The 22,357-nt window shown below is 35.2% G+C and overlaps 1 protein-coding gene across 12 annotated transcripts in view; it reads right to left on the reverse strand.

Annotated features, from left to right (window-relative positions):
- Cep128 (centrosomal protein 128) overlaps positions 1–22,357 on the reverse strand; it is a 340,438-nt gene that overhangs the window by 265,657 nt on the left and 52,424 nt on the right. For all 12 annotated transcript variants that reach the window (XR_016537579.1, XR_016537580.1, XR_016537581.1 and 9 more), the window contains exons 10-13: positions 9,743–9,829; positions 5,774–5,848; positions 3,793–3,913; positions 1,821–1,972 (exon numbers count right to left, since the gene is read on the reverse strand). Coding sequence is in view for 9 of the 12 variants with exons in the window: in XM_090344647.1 (XP_090200773.1) it covers positions 1,821–1,972; positions 3,793–3,913; positions 5,774–5,848; positions 9,743–9,829 (435 nt within the window). In the remaining 3 variants the exon portion in view is untranslated. The remainder of the gene's footprint in view (positions 1–1,820; positions 1,973–3,792; positions 3,914–5,773; positions 5,849–9,742; positions 9,830–22,357) is intronic.

Raw genomic sequence — 22,357 nt, forward strand, 5'->3', positions numbered from 1 at the left:
CTACCAAAGAACTTCTTGAACTTTTTTTAAATATCAACTACAAGGCATGAAAATCAATTGAGTTTTCATTCATTGCAATGTTGGCTTGTAGCAGTCAATAATACTAGATATATAGGAAAGGAAAAGAAAATTCTCTCTTCAATTGCTCTGAAAACAAAACCCTATGCAACCAATCCAATTCAATCTAAGAAAACACAACCTTTTCCTCCAACCTGTGTGAAAAGAGCTATTAAGGACTATTAAGTTAGGACACAGAAAGCCAGGTCCTTGAATGACAGCACTATCAAGCCACTAGAAACCATTCCTAAATGCCCATGTATTTGAGGGGGCTTTTTTCTATTTTATATCACAAGTGGTAAATAAGAGAAACCATGAAAAAGACAAAAAGAAGAAGAGAACAAGATAGAAAGTAGAAATATGTTGTTAAGAACAGCTAGCAAAGAAATCTTTGTGCCTTCAACATTTACTAGCATAATTTTTGAAAAATAATAACTTCAACAAAATAAACATATTTTAGCACCTTCATCAGCAAGATGAAGGACCAATCTTGTAACAACAAAGCAAACTTTAAAAACTTTCCAATTGTCATTCCTCTGAGACTATTTCTGAAAATTTTTATTAAACATATTGAAGCCTTTATAAAGGGTATGTGAATATTTCATTATCTTTATAATCTGAATCTTAAACCATATCTAAAAGATATTTTCCACTGACATGTCAAAAAGATGAAAGAGAAACCCAAACTGGAGTAGTATTAAATATTTCCTTTGGGTTACATAAAGTTAGGTGCTTTCAACATCAATTTTCTACCTTTCATTTTAATTATAAAAATTCTTCAAATGCAGCAACTTATTACAATTAGAGCACAACTGCACTAATAAAAACAGGAGAACTGATACATATCTATTTCCAAATGTGTCATCTATATTTGATCTAATTTGCATAATTGGAATTGGAATTAAGCCATTTCCTTTTATGAGGTGCTCTCCTTTGATTTTTAATATATTCTGATAATTACCTCATCTACACTAGATAAAAGGCAAGCAGGAAATGGAAGCTGCCTAGTTACACTTCATTCATGGCTATAACATATTCATGAGCATTATACAACTGGAGTTCATGAAGAACAACTACCAATTTGAAAAGCTGCTTTTTACCATGTCACCTGCCAGTTTCACACCCCAATATAAGATAAATTATTGTAATCTCGGAGAAAGTCCTACTGTCTTCAGGAAGGGCTCAATTGCTACTAGAACAAAATAGTTTCAAGGTTAATAAAAGTCATATATTTCACCATGAGATAGTGGAGAAGAATGACTCAGTTCCCTGGCTTTGGGATCCCCAAAGGGGAAAAAAATATTAAACCACAGGACAGTAAATTAGTAAACACAGTAAATTAGTCCATAATATAAAAAATGCAATAAATATCTACCCCTAAACTATTACTCACAAAATAATGCATCTTTTTTCCCTTTTTTTTTTGTTGTTGTTGTTTTGTTTTGTTTTAGTGACAGTACAGAGGCTTGAACTTGGGGACCTTGCTGTCCCTTAGCTTTTTCACTCAAAGCTGGCACTCTACCACTTGACCCACAGCTCAACTTCTCGTCATTTGCTGGTTAACAGGATAAAAGAGTCTGATAGACTTCTTTGTCTGGGCTGGCTTTGAATCATGATCCTAAGATCTCAGCCTCTTGAGTAGTCAGGATTAGAGACGTGATCCATTGATGCCCAGAAAATAATATGTCTCTACATTAAATTTTCATTAGACAATTCTACCAAATATAATTCTTTCAAGTATGGCTTTAAAGCAGCTGAGTCACCTCTATTTGTGCTGCCAAATTTGCTTTCTCCTTGTCTTTTCGTTCCATGCACTGCTTCACCTCCTCCAACTCAGATGCCATTGCATTGAAGTTCAGGTGTGCTCTCAGATCCGACAGCTGCTTCTCCAGATCCTGTTTGTCTCGCTCTATCCCTTAACAGAAAAAAAAAAATGTAAAGCTCAATGAATATGCTGTATTTTACATTCACAGGAAAAGGAGCTTTCAAATAGTACTAAATCTTGATGTTGTAGTATTTTTTGACAACATAATCCACTTGTATACTTATACAAAAATCCACTTCTACAGTGATATAAAAAATAATTTATTTCAGGGGGAGGGAAACGGGTACCAAGACATGTGAAAGGGTATCAATGTATGTGAATTAATGCACCTTCTATCTGGCAAATATCATGTAACCCTTTTACTAATTACAATAAAAAAATAAATAATAAATTTAAAAAATCCAAAAAAATAATAATAATTTATTTCAAACCAGATGCGATGGCTCACGCCTATAATCCTAGCTACTCAGGATGCTGAGATCTGAGGATCAAGGTTCAAAGCCAGCCCAGGCACAAAAGGACCTGAAACTCTTATCTCCAATTAACCTCTAGAAAACATGAAGTGGGACTTGGCTCAAGGATAGGGTGGTAGCCTTGAGCTGAAAAGCTCAGGGACAGGGCCCAGGCTAAGTTCAAGCACCATGACCCACAAAAAAAAAAATTTATTTCACATAGTTTCCATATATGTACGTACACACATATATTTGAATATATATATTTGTATATATGTTTGTGCATATATAGAGAGAACGCACACACTAATATATTATTCTATTGTGGTATTAAAACTTTAAGTGCTATCTAATTTTCAGTGCAATTTACTTCAAGAAAATACTACAATTTTGTTCATTAATTATATAGCTGCTATATCTAGCTGCAGTTACTGTAGCTTACAATAAGATGATTTGTTATAACATAAACAAACATAATATTGCAAAATTTGATTGTCAAGAGCTACTAGTTTACTAATCTTGCTAATCCTAGACAGTATTAAATGAAAGTATAATACTGAATAATTTAAACTAATTTAGTATTTAACTGAAAATGAAATACTTGGTCAATGAGGCACAAGGCACTAATAATATCATATTATTCAAATATGAAAACAGGTGTGAGAGAGAGAAAGACAGAGAGGGAGGGAGAGAGAGAGGCTGGTGGCTCACACCTATAATTCTAGCTACTCAGAGGTCTGAGATCTGAGGATCATGGTTCAAAGCCAGTCAGGGCAGAAAGGCCTTATTTCCAATTAGCCACCATAAAACTGGAAATAAAGGTACAGTTTGAAATGGTAGAGCTTACCTTGAACAAAACAAGCTTAAGGACAGTACCCAGGCCTTAAACTCAAGCCCCATGACCAACAATAAAAAGGGCTTCAAGGATACTGCAGTCCAAAAATAAGAGAGAAAACATGTAACACACACACACACTTATGTATTCCTTTAAATAAAATTTCAGCAACTTGAGTATATACTCTCAACTCAAAACTACTGTTTCGGGCCGGGAGTTTGGCCTAGTGGTTAAAGTGCTTGCCTAGCATGCATGAAAACCCGGGTTCGATTCCTCGGTACCACATACATAGCAAAAAGCCGGAAGTGGTGCTGAGGCTCAAGTGGTAGAGCTCTAGCCTTGAGAAAGTGCAAGGACAGTGCTCAGGCCCTGAGCTCAAGCCCAGGACAGGCAAAAAAAACAAAACAAAACAAAACAAAACAAAAAAAAAACTACTGTTTCTGGTCATTTCCAGAAAAGAATGGAATGAAGAAAATACTATCAAATCAAATTTGCATATCACTCATAAGACACACCTCAAATTCAAAAACAGAAAAGCTCAGAATTTAATTGAAACAAGGTAACCATTAAAGAATCCAATTTTAAGAATGGAAAACTCCCATATTTACAAAGCAGAATCATACCTCTCCTAAACCTCCAGTCATCTCGATCATCCTGAAGGTTTAAATGCTGCTTGGAAATCTGATGTTGTAAACCCTTCCGGTCACCTTCTGCTTTTGTGAGCTGTGTACGCAGTTCTTCTACCTAAACACATTCACAATCAAACTTGTATCTGGTTTCAAAAGCAGAAATTAAACTGAATCTACAAATTATTATAAGTTATTTCATTAGGAGAGAAAAATTTGCTTCTACTAAGGTATTGTAAACACAAGCTGAAGCCAAGCGAATCTCCATGCTATACTAAATTACCTTGCTCATTTTTCCATTCCCACAAATAATTAATGCTCTTCCTTTTTCTGTGTCCCTTGTGGAAAAAAAAAGTGTCCACATTTTTTTGTTTTCTTTTTCAGTATAGAGGATTAACTCCAGAACCTTCTTGATGGTAGGCAATCACCGTACTACTTATATTCCCAATCTAAGAAATTTTAGAAATGTCCTATTTTATTGTCAATCCAGTCCATTACTATCAACCAAAACCATTAGCTGAGTACTGTGCACAGCTAGATTTCCATTTTTCATCTATTTCTTTTTGTGTAAAGATGATCCACTGATTGTTAAATACCAGTGATCGTGGCAGAGCACATTCTGGTATCAAAATAAGGTCCCAAATCAATAAATAATCCTATTGAACAAACTGAAATTCTGAAGCCAAGAACTCATTTGATTCATTACTATAGTCCTACAAAGAAACTAGCAAATGGGCCGGGAGTTTGGCCTAGTGGTTAAAGTGCTTGCCTAGCATGCATGAAGACCCAGGTTCGATTCCTCGGTACCACATACATAGAAAAAAGCCGGAAGTGGTGCTGAGGCTCAAGTGGTAGAGCTCTAGCCTTGAGAAAGTCCAAGGACAGTGCTCAGGCCCTGAGCTCAAGCCCAGGACTGGCAAAAAAAAAAAAAAAAAAAAGAAACTAGCAAATTGCCGTGCACATAAAAGGCACATCCCCAAATACCATAAACAAGTTAGCAGTGGCAAAAAAGAATCTAGTAAGTAACAATGACAACTTGAATAAAGAAACTTCTTGCTTTAAGCTCTAAAATCAGAGATTACAAATCAGGTGGTTTTTGTTTTTGTTTTTAATTAAAGTGAGATTGAATACCAACTGCAAGAAGAAAATCCTGAATTTTGCCAACATTAATTCTGTGTGCCCAATGGCTGCAGAAGGAATTCAGTAGACATTTTAGATTTTGGAGAGCAAGTGCTGTTGTATACACTCAGCACCAATTGTCAAAATGTTAAGACTTCTAAATATGGATGACATCTGACATCTTTGCCTGCAGAGCATATTATATAGGTGAGTTATGTAACGCATATGTCAAAACAGAAGATGGCACAACTATGCTTTTTATTAAGCATGAACAGAATGCAGTTAGAAAATCATGCCCCCTTATCCAATGTATGTAAGACGGCTATTTAAAGTTATTGAACTTTCCATATCAGAAACACCCAATTCCCATTATAGGTTAATGGACTGAAAAATGTTATGCTTAAAAATTCAGTCTTATCTTTGGTTAAAAAGGTCCAAGTAACATCTTGGAAACATGAATAAAAGACAATGATGTATTCAAAGTAAACTTGAACATGCAAAGATCTGTTTAATGTATTTTCCTTTCTCCTTTATTCTCTGAAGCCTCCTCAAATAAAATTAAGCTCCTAGGAAAATTTTATCTCACACATCCAGTCTTACTTCTACCCTGTTCACACTAAGAGAGATAAGAAGGAAGCAGAGCAGCAATCAGCAAGATACATTGTCGCAGCAGGAACTGGGCTGGGCTTTTGTACCAGCCTTTTCTGAATCTTCATATTTTGCTTGTGTGTGCTAATACACATTCCTTAGGAAAAAAAAAATTCTAACGCTGGTTTTTCCTCTCATAAAGACTTTTAGGAGAAGTGCTGCAATCACAATTTACTGTAAAAAGGGATTGTCATATATTGCATAGACTTACCTGATGCAAAAGTATTTCTCTGCTGCCTTCTGATTGATTCAATAGCCTGCGAGATAGCTCCAATTCCTGTTCCAGCTAGAATTTCAACAAAGGATAAAAGCATATGTCCAATGGGGCAGAAAATAACTTAAATTTGTGCCCCAATGGACCAATTATGTCCAATGGAGCCCAATTTTAAAAGAAAACAACAGAAATTTTTAGAATTTTACAGCTAATAGGAAAGGATAAATATCTCTATATATATGAATAAATTATTAAAATAATGTTGATTACATAGTATAAAGTAACCCATATCGGGCCTTGTGGCCATCTGAGAGCTAATCATTTCCATTTCCATGGTGACTTTCCTTAAGTCTCTTCTCCTGGGCCTAAATTCAACTCTAAAATAAAGATTTTATATGAGACAGTTTCCTGAGATCCTTCTGCTCCTGTCTAAAATGTAATTTAAATTATATAGCAAATTTTTATTTAAATTGTAATAGATAGCATCAAATTTATTAAATCAAGGGACCAGGAGTTTGGCTTAGTGGTAGCCTGGTGCTTGCCTAGCATGCACGAAGACCCTGGTTCGATTCCTCGTACCACATACATGGGGGAAAAAAAAAACAGAAATGGTGCTGTGGCTCAAGTGGTAGAACTCTAGTAGTGAGAAAGCCCAAGAACAGTGTTAAGGCCCTGAGTTCAAACCCCGGACTGGCAAAAAAAAAAATACTAAATCATTTAAAAACTTCGGGGACTTGATGATTCAAAGTATATTTCATGTAATTCATGACTTTTTATATTTTTAATATTCATATGATATTCCTAAAACTTTTTAATTTCTAAATTTCTGAAATTTTCATTAACAATACTGACCTAAGATAAATACCCATGGAAAATGTGTAGTCAAATAAATAACCTACTAAATTCTAAATATGTCTACTGTATTTTAATCTGAAAAACACATTAAGATAAAACACAATCTATTGAAAATTTAGCACTTCTGAGCAGGGCACCAGTTGCTCATGCCTGTAATCCCAGCTACTCAAGAAGCTAAGATCTAAGGATCATGGTTCAAAGCCAGCCCAGGAAGAAAAATCCATGACACTTTTATCTCCAATAAACTACTCAGAAAAAGCCAGAAATGTTTCTGTGGCTCAAGTGGTAGAGTACTAGCCTTGACCACAGAGGCTCAAGCCCCAAGACAGGCAAAAAAAAAAAGGCACTTCTGAATGCTATTTTTATAACAATAAAGTTGTCCTATAAAAATAACATCTCTGTATTAAGATATACTGAAGTGCTAAGACTTATAATGGTTACCATTTTGTTTGATCAAACTGTTATCCTTAAAAACTGTCTCCATGAGCCAGGTGCTGAGACACATGTCATCCTAGCTAACAGGGAGGCTGAGATCTGCAGGATGGAGGCTTGAATGGAACACAAAAGTCTTCTGAGACTCCATTTCCCAAGTAACCAGCAAAACAAAGACTAGACGTGTGGCATGAGTGATAGAACAACAGTGGTAAGTGAGAAAGCCAAAAAAGTAGAAAGACCTTAAATTCAAAGGCCAAAAAAAAAGAAAGAAAGAAAGAAAAGAAAAAGAAAAAGAAAACAACTGTCTATGTGATGGACAAGCCTACTGAGGAGCATGCACCTTGAGGTAATGAAGACACATAGATGGAGCAGTGCTAACGGAAAGGATTCTGCACTGGAAATGTTAAAAAAAAAAAACGGGGGGGGATTATGCTACACAGATATATACATGAGGCTGGTACAATCTTTAAAACCCTGTGAATTACATCGATGTCAACTCTTACTTTTCATATTGACAATAATTATGCAATTGAGTGGAAACTGGGTTTGTTGGGAAATAGTCTATGAATCTATTAATTATTTCAAAATTGATTTTAAGCTAGTTATATCATCCCCTTTTAAAATTATAACCATGGCTCATAAAATAAATGCTATCCTGAAAAAAAGCCAAGAACTATTGGTTCACACTCATAATCCTAGAGGTACTTATACAATTGAAGCTGGGAGAATCAGAGTTGAAGGACAGCCTGGGATTATACACAAAACCCTGTATTAACCAAAAACTGGGGTGATTTGTGCATGTCTATAATCCAAACTACAAAAGGTTGAGATGAGAAAGATCACAGTCTAAACCCAGGCAGAAAAGTTCAGGAGACCTCTTCACGGCCCACAAATGAGCTCAGGAACTCCTGCCTGTCATTCTAGCAGATAAATAGTAGGATCACTGTCTGGGTTATGCCTGGGCAAAAAAGCAAGATCCTATCACAAAAATAATCACAACAAAAAAGAACTAAGAGTGTGGCTTAGGAATAGAAAAACCTGTCTAGCAACACTGAGTTCAAAAGTCAAAACAAGTAATAATAATAATAATAATATTAAGCCAGGCACTGGTGGCTCACCCTTATAATCCTAGCTACTCAGTAGGCTCAGATCTGAAGATCACAGTTCAAAGCCAGCCTGAACACAGTAAGTCTATGAGACTTTTATCTCCAATTAACCACCAGAAAATCAGAAGTGTTGATGTGGTTCAAGTGGTAAAGAGCCTTGAAATGAAGAGCTCAGGGACAGCGCCCAGGCCCAGAGTTCAAGCCCCATGACCAAAAAAAACAAAAAAAAAACCAAAAAAGAAAAAGAAATTAACAGTAAGTAGTAGTAGTAGTAGTATCATCAAATCCACAGAAATTATTGTTGAATCTTGTTCTTTGATTCTATGTAGAAATAAAAAAGGAACAAATGATACTTCATCAAAACAGCTCAGAAATCAGGCAAGGCCTATATTGGTCATAATTAAAATGTAGTATCAGCAGTCTCCACTCCATAACACAGCTCTGAGGTCTTCATACATCTTGCTTACCATAAAGGCATGATGAAAGCACTGTTCAATTTTACATACGTGGAGAAGAGAAAGAGCAATCGTTGACAATAGTGAATAGAAAAAATGCTGTGCAGGAAAGAACAACAGTACAGTTTTACACTGTCGTTTGGGACCTTGGACTTCTTTTAGGCTAAAGTGCTAACCTCTTAAGTCTTCACAGACATAAATATATGATAAAGGTCCTAATATACAGTGATAAGAAAAGATGTTTTTGGAACAAAATTGCTAATTACACTTCTCTTTTACAAATAAAATTAAGAAGTCTTTTTTTTTTTTCACCAAGTCAACACAGTTTATTACCGAACTTCACTTTCACCTTCACACAGACTATTTCAAAGAGCTGGAACAAGTGTGGGAGGGGGGGGAAGAAGAGGGACAGGTGCCCCTCAGGAGCCAGGACCCCTGGCTTCCCTGGGCCAGGGCAGGGAGGGAGCATTAGGCCGTCCTGAGAATCTTTCTTGGCAGGGAGCTGCAAGGTTTTTTAAGAAGTTTTTTCTAATTTAAATGTTCCTTTAAATGTTCTCCACAAAGGAAAGATAAAGTTTAATTCATCTCTCAAAAACTAAGTGCCTAAGAAGGGGTATTAATGTGTGAGAATTAATACACCTACTATCTGGCAAATATAACTGTAACCCCTCTATACATTACCCCGACAATACAAATTTTTAAAAAAAAGAGTGGCGGGGCCAGGAGTTTGGTCTAGTGGTAGAGTGCTTGCCTAGCATTAACGAAGACCCGGGTTCGATTCCTCGGTACCACATACATAGAAAAAAGCTGGAAGTGGTGCTGAGGCTCAAGTGGTAGAGCTCTAGCCTTGAGAAAGTCCAAGGACAGTGCTCAGGCCCTGAGCTCAAGCCCAGGACTGGCAAAAAAAAAGAGTGGCCTCAGATGACAAGGTAGCAAACAATCTGTGTATGTTCCAAGAGAAGTAGTAAAGGGTAGCAGAGCCATCAAATCAAGCAACTCCACAGCGAAGTACATAAAGGTTTCACTGAGTTCTAATTAATGATCTGAGGGACAATTTTCAAGGTACTTAGCAACCACCACTGAACTACATTATTTCTTGAAAGATGGTATCTTACTTGACTCTTCTCAGTTTCAGTTTGCTGGAGCTTATTTTTCATTACTCCCTCAGTATCATCCATTTTAGCTTCTTGTTTCTTCAATGCCTAGGATGAAGGATGTAGAAAATGTATTATCTCAGAAGTATAAAAGTGAAATCACTCTGAAGGCTTACAAGGAAAAGGGGCTGAGAAGAATACTGTTAAGAGTAGCAAAATCTACAAACTACAACTTGCTCATTCATGGAAACACACAGAACACCCCATTGGGTTCAAATATGAACAATACAGTGTTTTTTTCTTCCTAATCATATTGCACTTGGTATCACTCTTTCACCATCTTTAGGCAACAGCTGTCTTGGAAATAAACCAAGCTTACTGCACATTGAAATAAAAGTATTTAAGAATTGTACAATCTGCTCAACTCCTAAAACATAACAAACAAGTAGGTTTGCAAAATTCTGTAAATATACTGTCCACAACAAAGACATATGCATATAATTTTATCATTACGTCGGTGACATTTCACCACATACCCTAACTAGGTATTCCAACTACACTTCATCTACAGAGAGAAATTCTTCTTTTCTACAGATTCCCCTTTATAGTCTAAAGGAAAGGAACTTATAAAGAAAATTCAACTTTTTAAAAGTTAACCATAACTCTGATGAGGACACTTGCACAGCCATGTTCATCACTGCACTATTCACAACAGGCAAGGGATGCAAACAATCCAGATGTCCCACCACAGATGGATGGGTACAAAAAAGTGGTACATATACACAATGGAATTCTACATAGCCACCAGACAAAATAAAACATTTCCATTTGTTGGAAAGTGGGTGAAACTAGAGCAAATCATGTTGAGTGAGATAAGCCAGGACCAAAGGAACAAAAGGCACATGGTCTCCTTGATATGTGGATATTAGATCCAAACAGTACAAGAGCACAATTCTCAGGTACTCCAGGTCATTAACATGAACTTAAGAGATATAAATACATCTAGATGTATAAATCTATGATGGGATATATATTCTATAGACATTGATATATTATATAGCTCAAGATGTACCTATGACATACAAAGACTCAGCTTAACTTCAATTATGTTCTTAAATTTATGTGCCAGTGATTGCATATAAAGATTCCCTTCTGTAATACTTGTTTGTTAAACATGACACTTGAAATATGATGTAAAAAAATCAGTGTTAATAAAACCTCTTAATTAAAGAAAATGTCAAAAAAATTTAACCATATCTCTTTGGGCTTATTTATATGTTAAAAGAAAATTAATATTAAGAAAGAAGATAAGGGAGTTTGGCCTAGTGGTGAGTGCTTGCCTAGCATACACAAAGTCCCAGGTTCAATTTCTCAGTACCACATACACAGAAAAAGTGAGAAATGGAACTGTGGTTCAAAAGGTAGAGTTTCTAGCCTTGAGAAAGCGCAGACTGGCAAAAAATTAAATAAGTAAATAAGATAAATTGTCAATGTTCATAATATCTATAAGATATTCCATTTGCTTAATAATTTTTGACAATTTTAATTCTTAGACTTAGCAAGATACACACACATACACACACACACACACACACACACACATAAACACCATACTATTTGTGAAAAGCCAAATTACCCAAATCTTCTCAAACAAGACAAACAGGAAAGCAAAATACATTCGAATCTGACTTCATACAAATAACCATATCATCAACGCAATACTCATCAATATCACAATGTCATTCTTTAAAGAAATAGAAGAGGCAATCCAAAATTTCATATGGAATAATAAAAGACCCCGTACAGCAAAAACACTTCTTAGCAGAAAGAACAGCACAGGAGGAATTTCAATACCAAACTTTAGACTCTATGACAGAACTATAATCATCAAAACAGCTTGGTACTGGCACAAGATCAGGCCTGAAGACCAAGGAATAGAACTGAGGACCCAGATACTAAACCACAGACCTATGGCCACCTAATCTTTGACAAGGGAACCAGAAAAACAGAATGGAAGAAAGATAGCCTCTTCAAAAAGTTGTACTGACAGAACTGGTTAAGCACCTGCAGAAAACTAAACTTGGATCCTTCTTTATCACCCTGCACTAGAATTAACTCCAAATGGATCAAAGACCTCGAGGTAAAAGCCGACATACTGAAAACTTTACAAGAAGGAATAGGAGATACATTAGGCCTCCTTGGCACAGGTAGAAACTTTCTTAATAAGGACCAAGAATCACAACAAATCAGAGAAAGGCTGGATAAGTGGGACTGCATTAAACTGCAGAGCTTCTGTATGGCAAAGGACATAGCTAGTAAATTAGGAAGCCTACAGAGTGGGAGAAGATCTTCACCAACCATACAACGGACAAAGGCTTCATATCTAAAATATATCAACAACTCAAATAATTGAATCACTCCAAAACTAATCTCCAAAGTAACAACCATCCCATTAAAAGATGAACCAAAGACTTAAAGAAAGTCTTCTCTGAAGAAGAAATAAGAATGGCCTATAGACACATAAAGAAATGCTCGACATCTCTGGTCATGAAAGAAATGCAAATCAAAACAACTCTAAGATTCCACCTCACTCCAGTTAGAATGGCCAGGTTCAAGAAAACGAATAACAACAGATGCTGGAGGGGATGTGGCCAGGAGGGATCACTACTACACTGTTGGTGGGAGTGCAAACTCATTCAACCACTATGGAAAGCAGTATGGCAGTTCCTCAAAAGACTAAACATAGAGCTCCCCTATGACCCAGCAATTCCACTATTTGGCATTTACCCAATCATTCAGAAACAAGGACTTATCCACCAGCACAACAATGTTCATTGCAGCACTATTTACCATAGTAAAGATATGGAACCAACCTAGATGTCCCTCAGTTGATGAGTGGATCAACAAGATGTGGTATTTGTACACAATGGAATTCTATGCTGCTGTCAGAAAGAATGACATTGCCCCATTTGTTAGGAAATGGAAAGACTTAGAAAAAATCATATTAAGTGAAGTAAGCCAGACTCAAAGGAACTTAGGCTCAATGGTTTCCCTCATTTGTCATAATCAGTAGAAACCTTGGGCTCTCCTAGCAGAGAGCAATACCTTTGCAATAGAGCAAAACCTTGATACAAAAGGCCATATAGTAGGACGCTAAATGAAAGGATCTCTAGGATATAGAAACATATGCCATTTAATGAATGATTGTTGTTCTTAAGGTACTATGTTATCTCTCATCTCTTTTGTTGTCCCTTGGTTATCTCATATTGTTACAATATCTCACTTTGTTACCTGATATATGGAATATATTTGTATTTGGTTATTTGAAATTGGATAGGGAAGGGGGGAAAACAAGATGAGGGGTGGGGGAGGGAGGGAAATGGGGACCAAGACATGTGAAAGGGTATCAATGCATGGGAATTAATGCACCATCTATCTGGCAAATATCATGTAACCCTTCTATTAATTACAATAAAAAAATATATGAAAAAAAAAAGATGAGAAAACAAGCAAGAAAAAAAAAAAAGGGCCAGGAGTTTGGCCTAGTGGTTAAAGTGCTTGCTTAGCATGCACGAAGGCCCCGGTTCGATTTCTTGGTACCACAGACATAGAAAAAAGCCGGAAGTGGTGCTGAGGCTCAAGTGGTAGAGCTCCAACCTTGAGAAAGTCCAAGGACAGTGCTCAGGCCTGAGCTCAAGCCCAAGACTGGCAAAAATAAATAAATAAATAAATAAATAAATAACCATATCATACCAGTTTCACTAACTTACATATCCAATGTGCAAATCTATTCACTATTTGTCACTATTTGCTGGGACTGCCAATATAAGCATATAAAAATATGGACCCCCCTTATGTATAAAATTAGTTCCTCTGTAATGACTCCTACTCTTTACTAGTAAAATAGCAACTTAGTAAATAAGTACACAGGTATCTCCAAAATGAATGATTTGATAAGCATAATACATTAACATGTCCAGTCATTCTTATTCTGACATATATGAAATAAAGACATTATGTTAAATGTATATGCTATTAGGCTTGTTTTATCAAAAACTATAGTGGACACAAGGGGGTAAACAACTTTCACCCAGTTAGTAACAGAGACATTCACCTACCTTTTAATCAATGCATGGCACTACTTGTACAACCTAAACTACAGTCAACTTTAAAGGGTAGTGGTAACAGCTAAGTACTTATAGAACACATATATTCATTCCTGATATATAAACATATGCAATAAGTCAACAAATATTATTACTGAATTATTAGTAGTAAAATATTAAATTCAAATTGCCTTTCAGGTAATTAAAATTATTTTAAAAGCTGATATTTACTCTATTGTAGGTCAAGTAGAATTTGCCATCTTTAATTTTGTATGCATAATGTATTTAGTTTTGGCTAGTAGGAGATGATTATAATGCTTTCTTGAACAAAATTCTAGAAACTAGAAAATTACCACTGGCATGATTATTTATCTCTGATTATGCCGTCTTTTCCTCACCAGTGTTTGTGTATGTATTTTAAGAAAGTACTTAGTACATCTTAGGTGGTAAACACATGCTATTGAATATATATAAATGTTCCTTTACAATGTCTAGCAAACAGTTTCGCTACACATTGACCAGCTATGTCATTCATGTACATATCAGGCTTTTCAAATTTCTCTCATCATTCCTTATCACTATATTCTCTCAAGCATCAAGTTGCCTTTCTTGAAAAACACTGCGGTAATATGCGAAATAAGTATTTACTTTTGTGCTAAAGTATGAAGTAATGACCTCATCCTGATTCAGATGTTATCATTTTAATCTTTGAGAGTAAAAAGCTTTCTCAATACGGGTTTTCTATGTGTGCGAGTACATATGCATGCACCACTATTGTGGCTTTACTCAAGGCCTGAGTATTGTTCCTTGCCTTTTTCTGGCAGTCTACTATCTGAGCCAAGCTCTACTTCCATCTTTTTCATAGTTAACTGGAGAAATGGATCTTGTTGACTTTCTTGCACAGGCTGGTTTCAGGCCTGGATCCTCGGATTTTAGGCTTCATCTAAGCTAAGATTATAGGTGTGAGCTACTAGCAGCTGATTCTCAATGGATTTGAAATCTTTTCCTGAGGAAATTATGTAAAGTTTACAGACAAGTTGTAAAGATAGCTCAGAATTTGCAAATATCTTTCAAAAACTATCCTCTAAAATTATCATCCAAAATAACTGTGATACATTTACTTTCTGAGACATTTACACTCAGACAAACCCACCAAGCTACATACAGATTATATTCAAATGTCATTTGTTTTCCTACTAATATCTCTTTTTTTTCATTTTTTTTATTATTAAGGTAATATATAGTGGGGTTTCAGGTCCTTTTGTCCCTGGGCTGGATTTGGGCTGGCTTTGAACCAATCCTCAGATCTGAGTAGGTAGGATTACAGGCGCCCACAAAGAATTTTTTTTAATTCTATTTTTTATTTAGAGAGAATGTATAGAGAGGTTACAGTTACATTCACCAGATAGTAGGTGCATTACTTCTCACACATTGATACCCCTTCTTATGTTTTTGTCCCCATTTCTCTCCTCCCTCCCAGTCATCTTGTTTTCCCCCCTTCCCTTTCCTATTTCAAAAAAAATGCATGTATATATATATATACACACATATATAATATACCACGTAACGAAGTCAGATACAGTAACAATATGATATTAACCAAAGGGCAACAAAGAAGAGAAATAACGTAGGACATTAAGAACAACAATCACTCAAGATAAAGCCCATTTCCATATCCTAAAGACCCCTTTCATTTAGTCTTATCCTATATGACCTTATGTATCTAGGTTTGGCACTAAAGGAAATAGAAAGACTTGGAAAAAAATCAAATTAAGTGAAGTAAGCCAGACCCAACAATGGTTTCCCTCATTTGTAATAATTAGTACACATCTAGGACTCTCTTAGCAGAAGATTACAATAGCATAAAATCTTTTGTTCAACATTTAATTCAAGGTATTACTCTGCATTAGTTGAATTCTTTCTCTAGTCTCTTCCAATTTATAAAAATTATTTGGATTGCCTTATTTTTTTTTACTTTTTGAACATTTTGCTCCATGCTGGTCAAGTATATTATAGAATTTTCCTCAACTAGTGTTTACTTGATTTCTCCTCATTATTACACACAGCTGATCACTGGGGAGAGGGGGGAAGTGAATACTATAAAGTACCAATTGTACTGTATCATTCTACAGGGTAAATATAATTCATAACCTTGACCTCTTAACTAAGTTAACGTGTTATCTATAAAGTTTTCCGACTATGAGAAATGTGGTTGGTTTTTTTTTTCTGTATTCTATTTGTTAGAAGAGAATCACTAAACCTGGCCCACATTCACATTCAAGAGAAGAATGAATAATCCCCATTTGAGAAAGAGTATCAAAGAATGTATGAACTTGTATTGGTAGATATAATAAGACTATATAAGTATAAAATTTCCCCTTACCAATTTCAGCATAGAACCAGACCAAGATCACTATAGCAACTACTTGGTCTAAATCTTTCTGTCAAGCTCTACAGAGCAATCTCCCTCTATCCCAGATGCTAAACTCAGAATAACACATAATAACCCAACTTCCCATGTCCTGTAAAGAAAAGACTTGAAGGGAAACACAAGAAATAATATTCATTCTCACACAAATAGACATTTATTCCAATCTTCTTTTGTCATAATTAGTATAAATACTAGTCATGGTGCTTGGAGTTAGAGGAATAAAAAAAATCAATAAGCTGAACTTTAATCAAATTAGGTACTCAAGTTTATAAATTAAACCAAAAACCTAACTGATCTGAAAGTCAACTAGCTTCATTTTAATCCTAATTTTATATGTGATTTAATAAAAAAAACTTTTAATTAATTATTTACTAAATAATGTTGTAATACCCTTTTGTTCCTCACATTCCACCTCTACACCTGATCAGTCATTTTCAATATTACTTTTCTAAAGCAATATGTGTTTCTATTGTACCTCTGCTTACTGCTGACATTTTATTTAATTTTCTTTTTTTTTTTTTTTTTTTTTTTTTTTTGGTCCCTCATGGGGCTTGAATTCTGGGTCTGGGTGCTAGCTACCACCCGATCCCTGGAGCCACAGCACCACTTCTGGTTTTCTGCACATTAATTGGAGAAAAGAGTCTCACAGACTTTAGGGACTTTAGTGCCCAGCTGGCTTCGAACAGAGATTCTCAGACCTTTGCCTCCTGAGTAGCTAGTATTACAGGTGTAATCCTCCACACCCAGCTAATATTCTTTCTTTTATATTTCTCTTTGTTCTCTAAGGATATGTAAGTCTTTGAAATGTTCATCATTCCATCATTCCCAGTAAAATTCCATCATTCTCAGTAAAAGGAATAAAACTGAAGCACTGTGGAGTAATACAAATTACTACACTTCTACATCATCAAAAAAAAATGCCATTAAGTTTGACATCATCTCTTCCTTCTACACACCCAGAGTCAATAAACAAGTAAACACAGGTGCAGCATTCGAGTCCAGAATATTGAACCACATTTTCTACATTACCTGACTCAAAATGAAAGACAAGGAAAATCAAACTCTTACAACCTATTAAGTGTATACTGAAGCACTTTAAACTTCTGAAAACAGATAATACTCAAAGAGAAGCATTTTGACAAAAGAATTGAATAGAAATTATAAGCCATTTCTTTAAACCTTAATAACAAACTTTACTCAGTATCTTTTTTAGAGGTATAAGCCTGCAGTGGATTTTTTTCCATTTGACTCAAATCAAGCATCTTATTTATACTAAAACTGACCCAGTAAAAGCAGTTATTTTAAAGGGGGAGAAAACATCATATGCCAATGAATTTCTGACCATGTTGTTTTGCCCTTTAAAGTTTTTTTTTCCTCCCTCAGGAGCAGCTTAACTATAAAGCTCTGATGTGTTCTGCTCCAGAATTCAGATTGTCTTTTATACTTTTAAGATCACAGCAACAACACAGCCTTAATAGAGGGTCCCTGGGGCATATTTAAATCTTTAATAACAACAATTTTTCCTTTTTTTCCTTAACTATGCCTATTTCCATTAAAAAGACAAATGTACTGACTATTGTATTGCTGCAGTTCTTTAGAAACAGATGTTTCTGAACTCTCACGGTTATATATAATCAAAAAAAAATGCAGCCTTTCCTTTTATCAAGAAAGGGGAAAGGGGGGAGGGAAATGTGTGTAGACCTTTCATGTAAACAGAAAACCTCCTACATCACTGACAATAAACATGTTAACCAAGAGGCTCTAAGAGATAATGTACTCAAAGATGTAGAACAAAAAGAGAATTATAGGCGCTTTATCTGCTTCAAATGGACCAGCAAGCTTGGTTATAATGATGGCACTGGAATAAAATGAAGATCACATATGAACTCCCACACAGGCCACTGGAATTCTGGTAGAAAAATGAGGAACATAAAGTATCCTGGATCATCCTAATCACTCAGCAGGACTGCAACTGCAGGGGCTGTGCTCACAAGGAAAAGCACATAGAGATGAGTCATTGGCAAACCCACAAAGCTATAAAAAAAAAAAGCAAATCGAAGTACAGATTAAACAGGAAATCAGACTTTATTATCTTGAAGTAGCCATATAAAGAACTTAGGTCACCGAAACTAGAAAATAATTGTTCTTACATATCTGAATTCTTCATGTAAGTACAAAAACTAGTGAACAAGATATTCTAACATATTGAGAAGATAGAATGAGATTCTGATCCAGATTAGATCACATAATCTGTAAAATGAATTTACAAGTTCCCTATATTTCTGTACATTACAAATTTGAACAGCTTTAAAGATACTTCAAACATCACAACCTTACTAAATACATAGTATTCATTAAACATTACGATGGAAACCAAACATGGGAGTCTGATGGCTAGTGTCAAAATATTCCATGGAAACTTCCATCCTATCTATTGATGTATTACATGAATACACAAATACAATTTTTGGAAAGGAACATATAGAATATATATATATACATATAATATAACAGGACTTTGTTACTTACAACTACTGCTACACATTGAAGTTAACCCAGATTTCATTTCTGTCCAGTTCTTCAAATGTCTAAATACTGTTTTGTTTCTTAAATTAAGCTACAGATTCCTCCCCCATGAGAACTAGTTAGCCTTTTCAGTTCCTCCAGTTGAAAATTATCTAAGCCAACAAAAAAAGAACAAGTTAGAAAATGCTATTCTTTTTTCTATATATATTTATTGTAATTAATACAAGGGTTACATTATATTTACCAGATAGAAGGTGCATTACTTCACAAACATTGATACCCTTTCTCATGTCTTGGTCCCCATTTCCCTCCCCCCACCCTCGCCCCTCATCTTGTTTTACCCCCTTCCCTATCCTATTTCAAATAACCAATTAAGCACATATAAAATATATCAGATAACAAGGTGAAATACTGTAACAATGTGAGATAACCAAGGGACAGCAAAAGAGATGAGAGATAACATAATACAGTAAGGACTACAATCACTCATTATATGGCTTTTGTTTCTATATCCTGGAGGTCCTTTCGTTTAGGGTCATACTATATGGCCTTATGTATCTAGGTTTTGTTCTATTGTAAATCTCTGCTAGGAGAGCCCAAGGTTTCTACTGATTATGACAAATGAGAGAAACCATTGAGCCTATGTTCCTTTGAGTCTGGCTTACTCCACTTAATATGATTTTTTCTAAGTCTTTCCATTTCCTTACATATGGGGCGATGTCATTCTTAGAAAAACCTTTTCAAGAAAGAAAACAAAGCATTCATATTCTCAAACACTAAACAATATCTAATTCTAAATTGTTCAAAGAAATATATTTTCAGCCATGATTAAGGAAAGAAAATTCTATACTACTAAGTACATCTAAAACAGGCAAACAACACACACACACACACACACACACACAGAGGCACACACTTCTATAAGTAAACGTGGAATTGCTTTAGTGATACCATACAAATGTCTGACATGTCAAGGTAAAGGTGAAATTTTTAAAAACTTTCTGCCATTAGAACTTACATGTTTCCAAATGGAAGATGTAAGGAATAAAGTAACAAGATGCCAGTTTTGAATGGCAACTCCTTTATACAACTACTTAAAATACAAAAAAAAAAATTTAAGATAACTATTTTGAAAGAGTATACACATGTTCAATAAACCATAGCTGGCCGGGGGTTTGGCCTAGTGATAGAGTGCTTGCCTGGCATGAACAAAGACCCTGGTTCGATTCCTCAGTACCACATACATAGAAAAAAAGCCAGAAGTGGTGCTGAGCCTCAAGTGGTAGAGTTCTAGCTTTGAGAAAATCCAAGGATAGTGCTCAGGCCCTGAGCTTAAGCCCAGGACTGGCAAAATAATAATAAAAATAAAAAAATAAACCATAGCTTACTTAGATGTAGATATCAAAAGTTAGATATTATTTCTGACAGTAATTATAATCCTTAATAATATTTGTTAAAGGTACCTGATGTTGCCAAACATAAAGTTTCACTTTAAGAATGTCCTTTATGTCATTGGACTTCTATTCTCTCTCCCCTTATACAATATGCTGATTATTATTTCAGGAGCCAAGTGCTAATATAGAGACATTATTGCCTATTTCCCCCCCAAGGAATGAGCAAACTTCTCAGTTTGCTACATCTGTATTTATGGAGTTGGTGACAGTTTAGGGCACCTGGAGCCAATGATGCCAAATAAGGTCATGGGTTCAATCACCATGAGAGCCAATTTTCTTTGCTCTGCTCGGGGCCATAATCTTTACCCCAATCCTTTGCCAAAGGCCACAAGGGAGATTAAGCCAGAGATCACGGATGAATCAGCAAAAGTCTACTAAAAATAACACAGAAACAAAAATTCAATTTCATTCTTCAAGTGCTGTTAAATTCTCCAGTGTGCAAAATCTTAATTACTACATAAAAAGTTGGTCTCCTAAAAACACATATATATCTTTGAACATCTTTAATTCAAAAGTAACAATGGTAATAAGTATGTCTCTTAAAATGCCATTGCTTTTATTGGAACAGATTATATTTTATGCAATCTTTTCTTAATAAAAATCTTGTAAGTAAAGTTAAATGTGAGCCCAACAAATGCACTTTCCAGGATTTCCTACAAAATCAAACAGCAAATGCTCTTAGCAGAGGCTGTTTTTATCTGAGTCGTTTCCTCTCAAAAAAGAGGTTCACAGTTTTATTAGAAATCCTTTGCAATGTGATATTTCATTTGACTTTCTAAATATAAGACTACTGACATAGAATTATTGACAAACAGGAGATCACTGGTAATTATGGAAATTTAAATTAGAATGTCTCAAGTTTGGTATGTCTTTGAACAGAAAGCCTTATAAAATATACAACATCTTTCACCGTTCAGAGTTAGTGTTATTTTATAACTTTGGGTTTTTTTAAGCATTTTCTAATAAAAATAAAACAGTATTAAGTCAATGAATACATCTATCTGAAGCAAAAGTGATCTTTGTTTGCACAATATTACTATGCACTCAGTAGCTGCCCAATAAATATTAATCAATAATGATGGGAAAGGATTTTATAAACAGATGGCCAAGCATAAATTCACTGAAGCTGTAGTTAGAAATACCCCTCTTCAAGAAAAGAATAACATGGAAATTAAACAGGTCCTGCACATAAAAAGTCTCAGTCTATTGTCAGGCAGCTGCTCAGTCAACAAGAGCAGAAGACATTTTTCATCATCATCATCATCATAATCATCACAGCATTAAAAACACCCAATGGCTATCTGCATATGGAGCTGCATAAAGTAGCATAGTTTCTTACTAACTTTTGTTATAATGTACAATGACAGCATTAGCAAGATCAAATAAGTACAAACTATGACATATAATATTTAAAGAGCTATTAATGTTATGAACACAAAAATTATACCAGATATAAACAAATCATATTAAAATGAGTATTTCTTTATAATGTTAGCATCTACTATTTCCAAACAGAATCTGAAGTACTTTAAAGAACAATTATACATATCCTTTTTTTTCTTTTTCTTTTTTTTTTTTCTTTTGGCCAGTTCTGGGGCTTGAACTCAAGGCCTTGGCACTGTCCCTGTACTTCTTTTCCTCAAGGCTATCACTTAAGCCACAGCTCCACTTCTGACTTTTTCTGTTTACATCGTACTGAGGAATTGAATCCTGAGCTTCATGGTAAGCAAGCACCCTACCACAATCCCAGTCCCACACATATCCTTTTCTCAAAGGTGTAATAAAATCCTGTTATCATATAGAAACTAAATAAAAGTTCTTTTTTTATATACAAGTAACCTTATTAGCTTTTCTGGTTTCCTTTAGGTACTGGGGATCAAACCCAGGGCCTTGTACTTGCTAAAAAAGCACTCTACCACTGAGTTAACACTTCCAACCCGTAATAACTCTTAAAGAATCTAGAAAGCATGCATAATGAAAATCATATTGACAGGAGGAAAAAAAGGCAGAGAGAGGGTCAAGAACCTTATGAACAGTATTTCCAAAGAGGGTAAGATGGAAGAAGCTACAAGCAAATTTATCAATCTAGGATAATACCCTGAAAAATATAGTTTTCAAA

The sequence above is a fragment of the Megascapheus bottae genome, chromosome 14 (genome assembly GCF_031878675.1).
Source record: "Megascapheus bottae isolate mThoBot1 chromosome 14, mThoBot2.hap1, whole genome shotgun sequence".
NCBI lineage: Eukaryota > Metazoa > Chordata > Mammalia > Rodentia > Geomyidae > Megascapheus > Megascapheus bottae.